Source organism: Papilio xuthus, unplaced genomic scaffold (genome assembly GCF_000836235.2).
Source record: "Papilio xuthus unplaced genomic scaffold, Pxut_1.1 DF825017.1, whole genome shotgun sequence".
In the NCBI taxonomy this organism is placed as follows: Eukaryota; Metazoa; Arthropoda; class Insecta; order Lepidoptera; family Papilionidae; genus Papilio; species Papilio xuthus.
This window is the reverse complement of record NW_013533632.1, coordinates 2850809-2870398: the sequence shown is the minus strand read 5'-3', so window position 1 is coordinate 2870398 and position 19590 is coordinate 2850809. Positions and strand designations below refer to the sequence as shown.

The 19590-nt window shown below is 31.5% G+C and overlaps 3 protein-coding genes across 8 annotated transcripts in view; 1 reads left to right on the top strand and 2 right to left on the bottom strand.

Annotated features, from left to right (window-relative positions):
- Positions 1–974: 974 nt before the first annotated feature.
- On the bottom strand, positions 975–10591 carry LOC106126398 (uncharacterized). 3 transcript variants are annotated; one of them, XM_013324043.1, is made up of 10 exons: positions 10356–10591; positions 8889–9521; positions 8450–8507; positions 8160–8287; positions 7341–7425; positions 5103–5147; positions 4636–4765; positions 2139–2204; positions 1901–1972; positions 975–1428 (listed from the first exon to the last, which is right to left on the bottom strand). In XM_013324043.1, exons 1-10 carry the CDS (start codon positions 10372–10374, stop codon positions 1330–1332), a joined length of 1335 nt encoding a protein of 444 aa, XP_013179497.1. In that variant the 5' UTR covers positions 10375–10591; the 3' UTR covers positions 975–1329. The 3 variants fall into 3 exon arrangements, with proteins under 3 accessions (XP_013179497.1, XP_013179498.1, XP_013179500.1); XM_013324044.1 differs by having other exon boundaries at positions 7341–7419; XM_013324046.1 differs by lacking the exon at positions 5103–5147.
- Positions 10592–11055: 464 nt separating this feature from the next.
- LOC106126147 (RCC1 domain-containing protein 1) lies at positions 11056–13055 on the top strand. Of its 2 annotated transcripts, XM_013323630.1 has the most exons (3): positions 11056–11227; positions 11422–11873; positions 12299–13055. In XM_013323630.1, the coding sequence occupies exons 2-3, from the start codon at positions 11473–11475 to the stop codon at positions 12786–12788; spliced, it is 891 nt and encodes a 296-aa protein (XP_013179084.1). In that variant the 5' UTR covers positions 11056–11227; positions 11422–11472; the 3' UTR covers positions 12789–13055. The 2 variants fall into 2 exon arrangements, with proteins under 2 accessions (XP_013179084.1, XP_013179083.1); XM_013323629.1 differs by having other exon boundaries at positions 11057–11873.
- A 1482-nt stretch (positions 13056–14537) lies between these two features.
- The window catches only part of Best2 (bestrophin family protein), a 36348-nt gene continuing 31295 nt past the window's right edge, over positions 14538–19590 (bottom strand). For all 3 annotated transcript variants that reach the window (XM_013324067.1, XM_013324069.1, XM_013324070.1), the window contains 5 exons: positions 18277–18405; positions 16650–16757; positions 16113–16343; positions 15621–15885; positions 14538–15540 (listed from right to left, as the gene is read on the bottom strand). In XM_013324067.1, the coding sequence (XP_013179521.1) occupies positions 14960–15540; positions 15621–15885; positions 16113–16343; positions 16650–16757; positions 18277–18405 (1314 nt within the window). In that variant the 3' untranslated portion in view covers positions 14538–14959. The remainder of the gene's footprint in view (positions 15541–15620; positions 15886–16112; positions 16344–16649; positions 16758–18276; positions 18406–19590) is intronic.

Sequence of the window (19590 nt, the reverse complement as noted above, 5' to 3'; positions counted from 1 at the left end):
CACCGGGTCATACAAGTTTGTCGGTCTATAGTTTATATTAGTCATAAATTATAGTGAAAAATATGACTAATATTTAAATTCGCAAATTCATTTGTAAGCAAATTTTTTTAATGTTTGCGACAAGCAGATCTAAATATACACATATTGCATACTTACATCTAAAGATTAAAAACAAAGTAAACTTAAATTCAACTAATAACAGTGACTTTCTATCGAATGTCTTATCAGACATCAACATTTTATTGTTTACAAGTTACAGGAAGAAAAGAAAATAGTTAACATACTTTTAAACTTGTTCTATGTTCATATCTTAAATGTATATATAAGACATGCAATGTATTTGGGAATTCACTTACGAAATATCATAACATATAAACATAGATATTTCTAGACACAATTCGCTTAAGGTTTGTCTAAAAAACAGTTTTTTTATCAAAATGTGGCAAGCGAGCTAGCGGCCACCTGAAATCGCTGAAATAGCGAAGCGACCGTTGCCCATAGACATATACACAATGGCATATGCGTTGCCTACCCTTAAACGACATAAGAGAGGATGCGTAGAAAGAAAATATATTCCCTTTCCCATGCATCCCCTCATCCGGAAAATCCACTTTTACATCCTATCTTTCCCTTATAAGAAAAGGGGTGGGAAAGGAAATAGGACCAAAAATTATGGCTCCGGGACGCACACTCATCAGACTGTACGCGGAATTGCTTTCACTTGTCGAGTCTCTTTTGTGTGGTCGTGGTATTGCACCTGGTGAGCTGGGCCAATTAGTGGCGAAGATGTTATAGCCGGCTCTAGGTTGTCTATTATTTTATTAAAAATATTATATTAGTCAGTATTGCCATGTGCAAATATTCAATGACTTGTTTTCAGTTCATTGAAAATATTAATGGTTATCATATAATATACGGGTTAAACATGCAATATATAAAAAAGATTTCCAATTGCTTAATTATATATCATCATCATCAGCTCACTATATGTCCCCACCGAATGGCTCGGAGCCTGCCCTAAGTTAAGGGTGACTAGGCCATAGTCAATTATATATACCAATGTTTACTTATGCAGTTAAAATTTACTGTTAAAGTTTAAAAATACAAATTTAGAACTATTTGATAATAAAAAATGTTGGTGTTTTTGATAAGGTAATTTACAATTTCATCAGTGCTATGTTGTTGGAAAGACTAGTTATGTACAATATGTTTGATTGTATATCATAATACTACAGACATATAAAGCACAAAAGTACACTGCATTATGAATGTATGTCGACTAAATTCACATTTTCTAAGTTCATCTAAACTACACGTATATAACCTTCGTTATGTTTTTCTCGAAGGATCTGTCATCATATGTTGCCTATATACTTGCAATAGTTTAGCTACCAAGCTTGACATAACAGGATTGCCATTAATTATGTGCTGAAATATAATTAAACAAATTAAACACAATCTTACTAATATTATAAATTCAAATTTTTAGATGGATGGATGTTTGAAGGTATCTTCAGAATGGCTGAATGGATATCGATGAAATTTGGCATACATATAGAATATAGTCTGGAAGAATACATAGGCTACGTGGCAGTGTGTCAGTTGAAAGACATCTGCAAATATACGTTGCCTATATTGGATGAGTAGAAGAAAGTATGTTTTGTAAATGGAAATTTTCATTTTGAATGCGTATTTTCATTTTTTTTCTCTGAAAAAAATCAGTTCCCTTCTCTTAGTAGAAGGACAAATGAGAATAAGAATTAAAATTAATGAAATCATTAACATATAGTTTTTGTTGACTCTGTATTTAAAGTTATACACTATGTTTTTATGGTAAATTTTGAGGAAATATTAAAGTTATATGTACCAACATAACAAAAATTTGATTTTACCAACTTACCCTACTTGCATCCTCCTGCATTCCAGGAATAAGGTTGGAATTGATCGCACTGCTCATCTGTTCCAGTAACCACTGAAAAAGTAAGAAAAAAACATTAAAAATAAAACTGTCAATTATTTTAAGTTGCCAAGCCAATCTTTGGGAGCCTATGCCCGGTAGTGGGCGTCATATGGTTGAAGAGAAAGAGAGAGAGAGAGATAGGAACTAATATTTAGTAAAAAAGAAAACCGACATTTACCGTTTGCCTTTCCCCTGAATTCGGCGACGATATCGGTCCACTGGTAGCGGCAGGTTTTGCTTGGTACTGAAATGAAAAATAAAGTTTATTTGAACATTTCTACAATACACTTTATATATAATGTTAGTTTCACACTTTTACATACTCAGTTCCAAATCAAAACCTAAAGTTTGTAAAGCATTTCATATTTTCTCTTCGTTCTTTCGTTTCTTCTGTTTATTTGATAATTTTAACAAAATTTGGAATGAAAATATAGAATTATTTGCTTACAAAATATAGATTTTGGTTTAGATAAACATATACCTGTAACCATCAAACCTGTAAGTCGATGTTAGCTAAAAAGATAATAATATTGTAAATACACTCTGACATTTGGTCAACTATTTGTTATATATTAAAATTAAAAGTCATTAATATATAAAACACCTTAATAAAAATTACCGCCTTTATCACTTATGTTTATAATCATCTGTTAGGTAAGTCGATGTCTGTATAAATACACAGTCAAAGAAATAAATTCATTTCCCATTTGAAGTAGGAGCAAGTACGCCTCTCAACGCATCTTTGTTTGCATTGTATGATTTGACATGGGTCTGCGACCATCATCCACGCCGCCCGCATCGTAAGACAAGCAAAACTAATTCGTGCGTGCGGTACATCCGGCGCGGTCAAATAGACGCGTACCTTTAGAATCGAATGTCGTATAGCTGTCATGGTAATTGCAACATTATAACTAGTATGTCTGTTGCTGACGCTAAGAATGACAAGTTTTCAACCTTTGCATTCTGATCGACAAATGACATTTCAACGACATGGAATGGGAAATAAGTATCCTCGACTGTTCACTCGTAAGGTCGAGATTTACGAACGATACAATTAACTTCGTTGACGATGTTTTTGTGAAGAATGTTTACACACCAAAGTATAACAAAGTAATGGAAGTAACAAAGTTTTATTTAGAATAAAGTGTCGAAGAAAAAAGTTAATCGTCAGATTATGTTAAAAGCAGCAACGTCATATAATTTAAAAATCTTAAAAACCGACAACAATTAGTTTCGCACATACCTTATTATCGTACACTTCACGAATATATGCGTCGAATTAAACCACATTACTGTGATTTTTGAATAAACTAAAACATTTTTTACATATGCATTTTTGCAGAGGAAACTTATGATTAAAACCATTAATATAATTTGATTTGTTCATTATACAAATAAAAAAAACTTATATCAAATCTTATACATATTTACGTAATTATTTTTTATTTTCGTACGCATTGCAATAGTAAACGCCGTAGCGCGGCTACCCGCGCATCTATTACGCCCACAGTTAAAATCGTGCGCAGTGACTCGTACGATGCGCCGACACCTCACTTACCACGTCGTAAATACAATTTAACGGATAAACTATTTTTCTTAGTATATTATTTACACAATCATTCCTCTCTATGGCATCCCAAACATCTGTATTTCTTTCTGTCTTTACCGAGAGATATTTCTAATTAGGGGTATTCAGTATATTTCATTCGCTTTACCACTACTCCATTCAATTTTTGAACGCTTGCCTAATTTCTTCTAAGACTATTATTTAGTGTATTTTATAAATGAAAGCCATCAAAATACATTTTAACTTATCCTAATCGTGACTTTCAGTCTTAAATATATGCATTTATATAGTAAGTCTACCAAAGTTCGAGTTTTTGTCGTCATTTTTTCCGATAATGATTGCCTATTTATGCTAAGACGTAAAACGTAAAAACCTAAGACGTAAAGACCTAATTTTCAGTGTTCTATAAATAAAATCTTTCAAAATATATTTTAACCGATTCCAATACTGTCATTCCGTCTTAAATACTTTCGATCTTTTTTTAAGTTAAAGTAAATTGTAGTAAAAAGAGATTAGATGTTCTGATTTAAAGAATGTCAATGTCTTTGTTTTAAATGAACATGTCTGTTATAAAGAACAGAATTAGTTGTAACAAGATGCAGTTAGTATGTCCTAATTTTTCCCTTATGATTCCCAATAACTACCATTAAAGTAAAAAGAATGAAGTTTTCCCAAATAGTTCTCTACCGAAGCATAAGATGAACAGGCATATTAGTATTTAATTGTTAGTAAAAAGCATATTTTGTTAGTATAATTAGTTAATGAAAATAGCAGAAAAAAAATTGTTTTAGTTATTTACAATGAGTTCCAATGAAAAGAAAAAAAAAGATTTTATAATTATAATAAAAGAGAAGAAGAAAATTAAATGCATAATGAAATGATACAAAGAGAGTATAGCATAAATAGTTTTCATAATAAGTGAAATTATTTAAATTTAGTTTCAAGCATGTTAGGAAACTTTCATTCAGAACAAACTAGACTTATATTGGAAATCATTTGTTTGACTAAAACATAAATTGTTTACTTTAAAATATCTAATTGAATATTTCTGACTAAAGTATATTTTTGTTTTGTATATAAATTAGTCATTTTTTTTATATATGCTTACCGTTGGTTTGAATAATGTCATTAATGTCGAATACAGTTTCTCGCGCCTTTTATTTAGAAGATCTATTTGGTTATGCATTTCTAATGTAGCCTTCTGCAACTTTTCACACTTTTCTTTCATTAACTCAGCTCTGTAATATATAAAAGCGCTCTTTCTCAAAATTCTATATAGAAATTTTTATTCCTACGCATTAAATAATTTATTTTTTCGCGATGCAAAACTTTGGTTTTTAATTACATTCTGCGTTGCGCGATTTAAAAATGAATTCGCGATTTAAAAATGAATTCGCGATTTAAAAAGAATTCGCGTTTTAATATGCAATGCAATATTTTACACGAAATTTATAATTAAAAAATAGCATTGCCACTACACTTAGGAAAGACACGTTTGAAAATCCAAATAAATATTCTTTAATATTGAGTTCGCGTAAATAAACTCATATATAGAAAATCACATTATCCTATTACCTTAAAAGATTCTTCGGAACCAGTGTTTCTCTTCCATGTAAGAATCTGCAATCAGTCAGCACTTTTACAGTGAGTTTCCATTGTCTTAATACCTGTAAAGTAACAATATTGCTATCCCTTTCGTTCTCTTTGGAAAAATAGAGATAGCTATATTATTCTATTACAGGTCTTAAAACAGAGATGTTAAATGTTTCGACTTTTTGAATGATTTTCTTCTTGTTAACTCTTTTATTTTGTATATACATTTAATTCTTTATTATTATTTATTTACTATTATAAATTTTGCATTCTCTATATTTTTATAGGTTTTATTTTATGATGTGTTGCCAGATTTATTTTTAATCCTCTTAAAAATCTTAAAATGTTTATGTGTTTATTAACATATTTGTTAAATTTTTTTGTGTAATCGAGTTCTTGATCGTGGTAAATATCTTCACAGTTCTTGTATCGGTTTTCATATCTTTTGGTCATTTTAAATAAAAAATTTCCGCCATTTTAAAAATAAACTTTCATATATGTCTGCACGCACAGCGCAAAACAATGAGCTAGAGGCTTTATTGATGCTAGCACCAATCCCCGGGAGCACCCAGAGATAAAACAAACCGTAGAGTTCCACTGCCTTGAACTCTATTATTACTATCCCTTACAATCTTTTTGATACAAGACACAAATCGTGAGTTTCCGAGACCAAAATCCCCGTTTAAATCTCTGTTATGTCAAAAATGACAAAGGGATGATGATATGTTTTATGCAGAGATTTTGTTCTTAAAAAGCTACTGTAAAATATATATTAGTACAATTATCAAGGCAGTAGAATTTAACGGTAACACAATGGTGATAAGTTTAAAGAATTCGCGGATAAAATGCAGACAAAAACTAATCTTTATTGTTTATCACCGAATAATATACAGTATGTTACAATATACATACTTTATGGCGTTTTGTAATTAAATGCGAGCACCATATATTTGCAATAAGACGCCATGTGGGCCTACAGCGGTTGCAGGATAAAAAGCCTCTTATAATTTTATCCCATACAGCTTATATCTACAATCGTAATCCGCGTTAGGATGTCACTATTGTATAGACCAGTCTATCCTAGAGTGGGCGATAACGCCCCCTTGTGGGCGCTGCAGGTCTCAAGTTACGGGTTATAGTAAAAGTTTCCTTTAGAATTCTCGGTTAAATTACATATATAGGTCACAATAATTAATTAATTTAATTTGAAGTTTTATTGGTTTTTAAATATATGAAAATATAGGGGGCGCTAAAAAAATATTTATTCTCAAAGTGGGCAGTAGACATAATAAGTTTGGGAACCACTGGTATAGACTATCGCAACGAAATTCACAGAAGTCGCATAGGACACAAAAGAAAAGAGAAAGGGATACTAAATTGTGATGTGTGATTAAGGTTAACACAGAATTTTGTGCTTATTAAAATTCTTCAAACTTGGTCTAAAACAATTCGCTGTTACTAAATCTAAGAATATAAATTTGGTACAAACAAATGTTGGTATCCTTTTGTATTTTATTCCACTGATGTTACTTTAAAGTTAACTGTCGCATTCTGCTAATAATTGAAGAAAATATAACTACTACACGCCAGCAATGAATATGGCTATTTGCTGAATGGTTACCGAGGAGTTTCTTAACATTTAAACTTGAGAGCATTTCAGTCCTGTTATTCATTTTAGCAACACATCTTCAATCTTATTTCTAACTAAACACACATTCACCTCCACAGCCAAACTATTTCTCTCTATATTTGCATTAAACTAAATAATCCATCAAATACCCTTGCAATTTCAGAGCTTTTTTGTTCTTCCACAATAATAGTTCTCAAACATTTTCAGTCAAAGATATTTTCATTCACAATATTTTATTTATTCATTTATTCTTATATGGTAACACCTTCTATTCTTATCTTCCCTTTGATTATCATAAATATAGACTATATAAAATCATTCTAACGAAGTATTAAACGCAAGCATTAATATCCTATCATATAGATTCGCTGAGCAAAAGCATGTGCCAAATTTTTATACACAATTCGCTGGAATGTTTGGTTCGGTTATAAATACAATGCATTAAAACAATTTTTAGCAATTGTAAAATCAATATGTACACAATTATTACAACTGCTTAATTACAATACGATATTTTTTTTTTACAATTTAGAAATATTTATAGCCAAACTAAACAAATTTAACAAGATACAGTAAAAGTAAACACTAACCTCAATTCTATATATTTACAATTTCTGCATCTTTTTTTTTTATCACTTTCTGAATCAGGACCAACATCTCGGGACGAACCTGGAACTGATAAAATTTCGTGTTACAAACTATTACTTTGTTTATTTTCACAAACTAAAGTTGCTATTTAATATGCCTATGTCTGCCCATGAATGCGGCCCCCTAATGCTTCAAAAGAATTTCCACCTTCCCCACTAAGTCATGGGTCTAAATGGAGGAGGGGCTCTCCACACTATGTTATTATACAACCCAACCGAGGGGGTCAGAGCACACTCAATTTAGAGGTGACTGCGCTATAATCCACCAAGCTGGCCCAGTGCTGGTTGGCTGATATGTTGTACAGGACATTCTAAACCTTCTCATGTTTACATAATAAGGGTTACCACTACCATAACATACTTTGAAGATAATAAGAGAAACGACAATGTTTTTGTGGCACTGTAGAAATCCAATGTCAATGCGGTTGTTCAAAATTGGTTTGAAATTATGACAAACTTTTTACAATTCTCAATCTAAATTTTAAAACAATGAAGAAACTTAATAACTACACAAATAATCACAACCTGTACTGCATTTTACAAATATATTGCAACTAAAATAGCAAATTCACGAGTTATGATTATTTATGACTTATCCTATGTTTTGTTTTAGTAGGGTTATTGTAAATAAAGGATAGAAAATTTTGTGTAAGAAAAGGGTTTCACCAGAAATACCTATTTTGGAATTTTCTACTTTAAGGATAATGTGTTGTTTGTCTGTGGTCAAGGGTTTGCATTGGAAACAGGAATGCAGATACTCACAATTATCAATACACGGCCATTCACGTTTCAATGGTGATGTGCTGGGACTGTCTCTCATATCCGGAAATGGGCGAGCCTCCAATTTGCTTGTTGGAATACAACTTATAGGGAGAGGGGGTCTGATTTTTCTGAAATATAATGAAAATAGAGTTAATTAGACATTTACTATGCCAGAGTGTACCATCTTTCGACCACAACAACACTTAACATCAGCTGGGATTTTGGTCAAGCTTATTCATTATAAGAATTCTCTAAACTTTTTAATAGCAATAACATTAAAATACACTTACCTGAAGCGTAATGGAGGTGGTGGAACCTTAAATACAGGTGGAATATTCAGTGGAGCTTCTAAAAAATAAAATTAACACATCAGAGAATGTAACATATAAAGACTTATGTAAATGTAACATATTAAGATTTTAAATAATATTCAAGATATACTTTATAGTCTATGTTAGGACATCTAGGAAATCATATAAAATCATAAATATTAAATACATATATTTCACAAATGTAATTAGTAGCTCAATTAACAGATACTATCATGGATTCCATTTTGTTCTTTTAATATCACATGGTTTTTGTATTACTTTCTTTATAAGTAAATATAACAAAGTTGGAAAAAATAAATATCGAAAAGAATGCATTAGGTTATTTTTAATAAATAAAAAAGTGGATTATAGAGCAATTTCAACCAGAGGGTGACCACTAGTTATGATAAATACATACCCTGAGGTGGAGGTGGTGGTGGAGGCAGTATGGGTTTCTTATGATGAGCCAAAGCATTCGAAGGCAATTCCCCTGTTCTATAGAAGTGCTGCTCTTCAAACACTGATGCATGCACATACTTGCAGTTAGGACGAGTACAAACGTAATTTTGGTAGTTTCTACAAAATGTATAAACACCAAACAGTTGTGATATATCACATTTATGACTAAATTTGCATGTTCCCGGTCGTATACATGTTCCTCGTATAAAATCTCGACACATCGGTTTTGGTTTATCAGAGTCTTCGTCATCATCATCATTGGATTTTAAATCAGTACCATCTTGACTTAAGGCATCTGGTGACTCTTCGCCGGGGCTCTGATAATCTGTGTCTACAATTTCTTTTTTTAATTCTATATCCATATTTAATGGTTCATCAGGTGGTGGTGGATCTAGAGGCAAGGGAGGCTGCACTTCAGGTTTCACTTTCTCCTTTATCACATAGCTAGCAGCATATATATCAGACGGTGAAGGTGGCGATGCACGACTTGTAGATCCATCATGATCTATCTTAGACCTAATGTACTTTTTCATTTTATCACAATGAGGCGGAGATGTATCGTTCACACCTGGTCTTTTGCGGGAACCCGAATCTGTTGAAAATTAAGAATATTGCTAGGTAAGATAACATCAAACAGTAGGATAAAAAGTAAACTGTTGATGTTTTAGCATTTAATATTCTTTTCTAACATATCCAAAAAATTTAAAAAAAAATATTGTTAATTTTTTATTATTAAAAATAAGTTAAATATCAATTTATAAAAGACCAATATCTTGTGGAAATAAAAAACAATAACACATCTTGTTATATTTCTTACTTTTATAGGGCACAAAATGAGAGAGCACTCCCAAAATATTCTACAATAAAAAGATATGTCTGATGGTTTATATATATAAAGAGGACAAACAATCATTGATTTTATGATTTGATAGTGTCAAAAATTGTTTTAAAAAAAATTTAAACAGTGTTGAGTAGTGCATCAATATTTTTGATGTTAGATAAATTGTTAATATCTTTAGTTACTATGAGAAACTTTTGTAATGACTTCAATTGTTTGTTCTTAAATACAATCAAGCAATGTTTATTTCAATATCAAATTTAACGATATTTTATCATGCATAAAATATTCATATTAAATTGTAGCTTGTTTGTAAGACAAGTTGAGTTGAGGGCAGCACTATCACAAGTTTCGCCCTTTTTCTCAAAATGTCGGATTTTTCTAGTCGTGTATAATTCACTAATTTCTAATAATTATCTTGCAAGACAATTTTTTTTTAATAGGACTACATAAGTAATTCTCTATATACTTTAAAAAAACCGGTGTATATTATCGTTTCTGAAATATCAGGTTATTAATTTTTTACTGATATGAATTATATCAAATTTAAAAAAACAACGAATTAAACAAAATACAGCAGTTACTAACCTGCCTGCGTAACTTGCATTTACTCGAGTTGTCCTCTAAGTTCGGACTTCACGACACCAGTTAGGACCATGCATAGCAAAGATCGACTAGAAAATTGAATCCGTGCTCAGGAGACGGAGAATATTACAGCACCACTTTAACCACAGTTTGATAAACAACAAGAAAACAATAAAAATACCACAAGTTTGAATGTGCGAACAATTTACACATGAAGGTATCATAAAATGGTGACTGACAAGAGACAAGACAAAAAACAAAGAGTAATAAGTAGAGAGTAAGAGGGATATTTTGAATATTCATCATCGATGCGGTGAAAAATAAAATACAAATCCATGGAACAAAATTTACTGTAAAGGGGAATTATATTGATTATTATATAAATCATTTTACACTTTATAAAAAAATGCGAAAAAATCACTTTTTATTAAGAAGATTTCCTCCATAACCAAGGAAAGCCGTGCCCAAACGTCGTCGTTTTTTGAGCAATTAATTTATAAACTATTGTTTAAATACTAGAAAAAAGTTATTTCGTTTTTAAAAAAAATTAAAATCCACCAGATCAGCGTTTCAGGGTGAAAAGTTACCTAACATCATATCTTTTATACACTCTTTGCCTAACTCGTAAAATACGTTAAATGTTAATGGTAACACTCAACATAGATTTCAATTTCTTATCAGCTGTAATTTGACAATTCCTAATGAAAAATATTTGTGTTCAAAATCGAAACATAATTATATATATATTATTATAATAATTCAGTTTGATTTATTATATTTTTAATTGATTGATTAAATGTTTGGACACGAAGAGCAAAGACCGATATTCTTTTCACGGTCATATGTAACATAAAGCTAATATTATGAGTTATTAGGTAAAGGCGGAAAAATGAGTACGAAGTACATGGTTTCTGGAAATAACTTATTCGGACAGTGGTTTTTAAATGAGCCGATATTAGAAAAGTTTGAGTTATTGCCAAAAAACAACAGTCCAGCACTTAAGTTCGATGATTTAGACATTAAAGACCTTAAATTATTGCATATGTCATGGTCTTACAATATTTTTCAGAGTCGAAATGGATTATATGTATCCGGAGCCTGGGATAACAATGAGAATGTTATGAAAAGGCTGGATATATTTACTGAAAATGAATTTAGGGCTACAGATTTATTAGCTGCGGGTAATGATGACTGTCTTTATGTTGTAGATGTTAATAGATTAAAATTATGGATAATAGACCCTGCATCAATTAAAACATCTAAATTTCATCCTCTGGATTTAGAGTTTAATACTCTAGGAAAGATGGAAGAAGAAAAGAATAATGTTAAAGTTGTAAAGATGATTGCATCAAATAAATCTGTTTATTTTTTAACAAATGGAGGCTCTATTTTTAGTGGAGTACCACCAAGATACTTGGATACAAGTCATTGTTTAGGAACAGTTTGTGATATAGCTTGTGGATATGATCACTACATTCTCCTTACTGATGTTGGCCAAGTTTACACATGGGGAAGTGGAAAGTAAGTTCATTTTGATTTGTGCATTTACTGCTCCATTGAAAGATTTATTATAATTTTTATCATTTAAATTAATGTAATCAATTGTTCAAAAATTTACATGTTGTTTATGAAAGTAACATACTACTAGTAAATATTAAAAAAAAAGATTTTCTAATATTAATTATAATAAAATTTAAATTATGAATATACTCAACTAGTATCTACTAACATTAACAGTGGTAGATGTCAGCAACATCTTTTATATAAATGGGATAGCTCGCCAATGCAATACCACATCCCCACAGTAGACAGGTCTGAAGTTAAAATAATTCTGCGTTTTGTCTGATCAATGTGTGTGCCGGTACCTAATTTTAATCCTACCCACCCTTTTCATATAAAGATGGGAAGAAGAAGTATATTAAATCATTCATGTTTTTCAATTATAGGAGATTTCAACTAGGACATGGTGATATTGATGATTTGGATAAGCCTAAAGAAGTGGATGCATTAGCTGGAATAAAAATAGCAAAGGTTGCTGCGGGAGGTTTTCATTGTTTAGCTCTAAGTGAATTTGGAGATGCTTACACCTGGGGTTGGAATGATGAAGGTCAACTTGGTGTTCATTACGATGATGAAGATCCAAGTGTTGAAAATTTAATTCAATATTCAATACCAAAATTAATAGACATATATTATGAAAATGATGGAAATATTACAATAGATATTGTTGATATAGTCTGTGGTTCGAAACACTCAGCTTTAAAACTTGAAGATAATACAGTTTGGATGTCTGGTTATAACAAATATGGGCAATTAGGTCTGCCAACAAAAATATTTCCATTTGTTAAATATTTTAAAAAAGTATATGAATCTTGTGATGATTTCAAGGTTATTTGTGGAATATGGTCAACAGTCATCGAAATAACAAGTAGTTAATCAAGGTTTTGTTAAAATTTAACTTCTATTTTAATCTTTTCATATATTGTTCTTAATCCATACCTAATTGGATTTATTTTTCTACATATGTTGTAGGAAAGTAATCAACAGTGCATAGATTTTCTAAACTCATTAAGGTTAAATAGAAAGACCACTGTTATAATATGTGAAGGGAAAACATTGTGTACCACATGTTAAGTAAAGTACCTGGATGACCGAGCTTTGCTCGGTATTTTTGTTAAAAATTGTGTTTTTTTGGAAATTATATTTAAGGACGAATTACTAATAAAATGATGAAAAATGAATAATATTTTTCGATCTTACCGATAGATAAAGTTGAGTTTATGTTTAAGTTGATTATCGATAAAATACGAATAAAATGACATTTTCTAAAAATGATTCCTAGCTAGATAGATTTATCGCCCCCGAAACCCCATATACACTAAATTTTATGAATAAATTCAGATGTTTATGAAATAAAGTGAAAAAATATTTCAAGCAAATCATTTATTCTTTTCATCTATAAATTCTTTAGTATAATAAATTCTTTTTTTTATTACAAATCATTAACAAAACTAAGGTAAAAGTACTAATACACGACATTGAGTTTTAGTGTATCAGTTTTTCTAAGTAAAACATTTTTTGAAAACATTAATAACTTTTAATTTAAAAAAATATATAAAAAACTGTCATATCAAATATAATACAAGCTATGTTACATGGACTGAAATATAAAGACAATAATAACGAAACATATAAGTTATATAAATAAAGATATGTCATATGAGTTCTTAATACTTTTTAAATAAGAGATTCCGCAATATCTAACTGTATGTCATAAAAATTTCGTCTTACAATTATTAGAAAACTTTAACAAATAATGGAATGAATAATTTTATTTAAAAATTTCTATATTACTCAACTTTTCAGTACTTTTATAACAAATGGAAAAAAGAGAAAATTTATAATAAATATATTGTTATGAAAACGACATCTCCGTACTAAAGATAGAATATGTTCTTCAAAATATAAGAAGACTATGTTATCTACTTAGTAACTGATGTCAATTTTCCACAAATTTCAAGCTTTCTTTTTAACAGATAATTTGCATACATTTCAAAAATTTTCCTTTCAATCTTAATAAATTTTTTAGCTACACTCAAAATAAATACAATGTGATATCATAATTGTCTTAAAACTAAACATATGTAGCTTTATGTCATTGCTTTTCTTATGGTGGGTTTCTGAGATCCAAATCCTTGTTTAAAACATATTGTTATCTCTGCTTTGTTAAAGATATAAGGATGACGATATGTTTTAGACAGATTTTGAGCTCAGAATCCAACCGTCATTGTATTACAACATAACTTTGCATTTCCACTGTCAAAACATATATACAAAAAATATTGTTTTATCTTTTTATCCAAGATAATGAGAGGAATACGTTTTTTGCATATCCTTCGGCATTGGAAACCCGCATTAAGTTATTACAATTTGTCATTTTCTTGTTTGTATAATTCATATCAAATTATATTATATAAAAAAAAATCAGATATATCGCAGAGATGCATATATTATATATAATTACAAGCGAACCCGACAGACATTGTCCTGTCTACACGTCTTTAATTTGAATAAATTAATATGAAATTAATATTTGATGAAAATTGTGAATCTCACCCACCAACCATTCCCAGATCCCCTTGAACACACACAAAAAATTTCATCAAAATCGGTCCAGTCGTTTGAGAGAAGTTCAGTGAGATACACACTCACAGAACAATTATATATATAAAGATATATTTTAGATTACAAATTAATATTAGAGATTCATAGTTTCATATGTCTTTAGTCATTTTACAAATTTATGTCAACATAAAATACAATATTGGATACAAAAACTTCAAACATAAATGATATTATAAGCTTTGTCTATATTATTGTCGCGCATCAGTATTTTTATCTAACGTATTCTATTTCAATCCCTGTTTGTGCTTAAATTCAATGTCACATATACGTCAAGTAAACAATTTCATCACTTTTATCACTATTCGTATCGTCGTCACACAAAACGCTATAATTTTGTACACAAAAAGAAAATCATAAAATATCAATCACAATATCTCAAGCACCAAATAAAAATGGACGGTTGATTTTATCACTAATCGAGGTTAAACGTATACTTCGCCTCTCTTGGAGCCGTTCGGTTTCCTCGTGAATTCTGGAGCTGTCGCTGTGCTGGTAGAACTATGCTCACTATCGCGATCTGACGATGCAACTTCAACTACTGTTGTACGTGGAGATAAAGGTGTAGCAATTACTCCTTTACCTCGTTCCGTACGAGGCGTTGAGGGCGCTGACCCATTAACTAATGTCAACTGAGACACTCCCATGGGTGATAACGTGACAGACGAAACAACCGGAGCAGCCGTCAACATTGGTGCTAGTCCTGTTGAAGTCAGGTTAGGAGACAGCACTGCCTGAGCGAGCGCCGTTGTCCCTGGTTGACCGGCGTGGAGTGTGTTATTCACTGATCCACTATCTAATTCTTGTATAGGTGAAAGAACTAATGCACCGAGTACAGGAACTTCGTTTTGATATCCCTGATGTGCCATTATAACACCCATATTCTGCATGCCCACTGCGAGCCTGTTTTCGCGGTCTATAACTTCTTTGGTGACATCAGGTGTGGGGATTCGAGGTCGGTTCCGGAGTGTTATTGGTATCGCGGATCCATTGCTTTTTTGTCCACCTGAAAATAAATACAGTAACAGAATTAAAGTTATCAACGTATTTGAAAGGATTTTGATACTAAAGTTTTCTATATATTACCATGTTTTGAGTTCTGCCTATGTTGGCCACGAACCGATTTCCGTCCTACTAATCTTTCGTATAGCGACATCTTGTGATGTGGCGGCGCAGCAGCTGTTGCCTGACCAGCTTCAGGACTAGAATACACGACAGAATTGTGTCGGTTCCTTCCGAAAAGACCACCTGAAGAATACGCGGTAGACGCTGAGCGTACAGATTCCATTCGAGATATTTGCCTTTGAAACCAGTTCTTTCTTCTTTCAACTAATGGTGTATCAACACTCTCCTAAAATTAAAAATAAAGAAAAATCAATTGCTGTATGTTAGTCTCGCTAAAACTCAATAACGGCTGAACGGTTTAATCTTATTTTGGTCTTGAAATGTTCGTGGAGCTCATGAGAAGGTTTGAAAGGTAAGAAAAATTCGAATAATTGCCAAGAATTAATTAAGGTTTTAATAAAGTCGTAGTAATGTTCAATTTCACTTTAAAAAGAAAATGTAATGTACACTTACATAATCTGCGTATGTTTCTTCGTTACTTTTCCTTGGTATTTGTACATTAGCGTATACGGCGTCTTCAGCTTTGACTTTGTAGTGATCTGCAGAACAAGGTGGCTCGTGACGACGGTAATGTTCTGATGCGACGGTGTACGGCAAATCTTTAGGCACCACTTCTTCCCAATATTGGTCCTTAAGAAGTTCTGGGTGCTCTTCGTGCATTTCATCCACTATCATATATGCAGCCTGTAAAGTTATAAAAATAAGTTAATAACTGTTATTTTACTATACAACTAGATGGCGTTAATTTCTATTAATCTACTAAGAATCTACTTTTTATTTGAATAAAAATTACTCAAGTTTTTCGAAAAAAAATAAAATTTTGCTATGTAGCCAAAATGTTTTATAAGCGTTTCAATGATATTGATAAGTTAAAGATTTTTGTCATCTTATCGATAAGGTTTTTATCGAGTCGTCGGCCTGAATGCAAAAATAAATCGGATTAATTGTGAAGGTTGAAAGAGAAAGTTTTTAGTTTTTATATTTACAAACCTTGATGTGCCTGTCGATAAGCCAGTTCAACTCGATATCGTCATCGTCCTCGCCGAAGGGATTTATAAGTACCTCGGCTACCTTCAGCCAGCCAACGTAGAAGCAAAACTGTAATCAATATGTTTTGTTTAGTCTATAGTTGACAAAAAACTATAAGAAAGCACTTACAATTCATATTAAGCCACCTTACTAACTTCGCAGGAAAAACTGCGAAATCTACGGTTTAACTGTCAATTAAAATTTAACCTCCAAACTCCTAGTTCTAACTGTACTGTTCGATTATTCAGTTATAACTGAAAGTGTGTAGCGGCCTTTATTCACCAATAAAGAAGACATTAGTTTTAAACAGCCAATTATTTTTATACTGATTGTCATTTGTTCTGAAGTAATGACAGCGTATAGGAGAAATGACACAACTCGTAGGCTCTGAAGATAGCACGAGTCGTTGCGCAGAAAACAATTGTAGGTGTGGCGGGGAGTAAAGGGATGGGGGGAAGGAGAATTGCGCTGCACACATGCGCTTGCGGCTGACCTTGAGCCGATAAAAAACTGAAGCGGACAATACAATTTAGAAAAAAATAAGAATTGTTCTTGTAACATGAAAATTCTGTAATGATCACTTCGTTGTTCCCCCTACAGGTTTGCCTCTTTGTCATATATTAAAAAAATCATATAGGTTTGTAACTATCGGCGCTCTTGTTTCATATTTTATAGATGACTATATATAATGGAGCCAGTAATATTAAGCTATTTCATATGATTTAGTGAAGCAAAGTAACGCGAAATAACCGGTCCCAAGTCTTTTCCTCTGAATGAGTTTTTATGTTATATACATGTATATAATTTTTATAGCAAAGTTTTGGCACGAGTGTTGCTATGCTTAAACCTGTTTGTTAATTCAATTATTACTATTATAACTGCCGAAAGCGTCACATTGGAGAAAGTTGAAATTACTAGATAAGTTTTTATATTAATACTAGTTGTCGCCGGCGATTACTTTCGCGCAGTATTAAAAATAAAACTTAATTAGTAGCCTATGCATTCTAGACTGAATTCTACATCTCTGCCGAATTTCAGCGAGATCTATGAAGCCTTTGGAGATACCTTCAAACATCCATCCATCTAAACATTCGCATTTTTAATATGTGTTAGATTTTTGCTTTATTACACGAGTCGTATGTGTTGTATCAAAAAGGAGACATTTTAAAAGTAAATAATTTAAAAGGTAAGTAGAATTGCAAGGTTATGAATTATTTAAATCACTCTTGATTAAAATTTACTCCAAATCGAAATTAATGCATTAAGGTCAAGTGATTGTGTTGTATCGTTATTGAAGTTTTTTTTTAACGTTGAGAGGCATAAAAATATTTTAGGCTTTTGACCGTATCATAATAAGTAAATTAAAAATCTATGTGTACAGATTTTTTATTACTGTGATATTGGTACATCTTTAAACAAATATATCCTTGTAGGTTAGAGATCCATTGTTTGTAAAGAATAGATGGGCCCTGGGCGAGATTCTTGAGGATTACAATCAGCGTCCTGGGCGGTTGCCCCACTTCGCCCTACTCTAACGAAGCTAATAAGATAACACATAGTTGGTTAATATGTCGAAGTGTTAACTGACCTGTAAAGCGGTGAATACAGGGAAGTAGACATCAGGTTCGTATTTGGATGTACTGCCGGGGGCCGGGGGAAGGAGCTGACGGCCCATCAGAGCGGCCACGAAGTAAGTGTACAAAGCTAATGTTACCACCTGAAAATATAAAAGATACGAATTAAATTTTTATTACCACGATATAGAGCACACATGAAGTTAAAAAACATTTTGTTTTTTTTAATTAGGTAAGATTGAATATTATATAATACGTCTTAAAATCTATGTAAATGTAAGTAATGGGAGGATTAAAACATTGGGATGGCTACGCCTACAAGTAAGTGGAAATGTAAAATTTTATTTGTTATTGGTTATTGCAAAGAGTTGTTTAGAATCATGGTATTGTTAAATCCTAAGTTTACAAATGATACATTTTTAAATTAAAAATTAAAGTGAGTTTACACTGCTTCGTTTTACGAATTGACAATTATTTACAACTAGCTGTCACCCGCGACTCCGTCCGCTGCTATTAAAACCAAACTCAATAGGTAGCATATGTGTTCTTTCAGACTATGTTCTACATCTCTGCCAAATTTCGTAAAGATCCATTAAACCGTTCCGGAGATACCTTCAAACAAACATCCATGTAAGCTTTCCCATTTGTAATATTAGTAAGATTGTCGGATTTTATTTGCTGTGTTAGAAGTATAATAATCATGATAGTTAACTAAGTGCCATTATGTTTTACTATGTTGTTTAAATAAAGAATAGTTCTATTAGTAACATCACGTATAAATAGGCTAAGCGCGTGTCCTCGTATTTAGTCCTACATAGATTTATGTTTCCTTGTGGATGTAATCGCTTATGACTTGCCATGATCATATCTGAAGTCACGTTATGCTCTATTCCTATCTTTACAAACATTAAACAAATAGATTTATATATATAAATATACTAAGTGTCGCCTGCGACTTTGTCCGTGAGGAATTAAAAAAAAACTTAATTTATAGCCCTATCTATTCTTCCAGGCTTTGTTCTAATTCTATGCCAAATTTCAGCGAGATCCATCCATGCAAACGTTCGCGTTTATAATATTGGTAACAGGGATATTTCACATATTTTTCATCTCTCTCTATTTATCTTCTATTCTGTTTATTCTATAAAGTGGACAGTTCAATAATGATTATTGAGTCATCAATATTATATATTATAATACAACTGTTATATAATCTTACTAATCGAAATCGAATGTTTAGATGGATGGATGTTTGTTTGAGGGTATCTCCAGAACGGCTGAACAGATCTCGATGAAATTTGGCATACATATAGAACATAGTCTGGAAG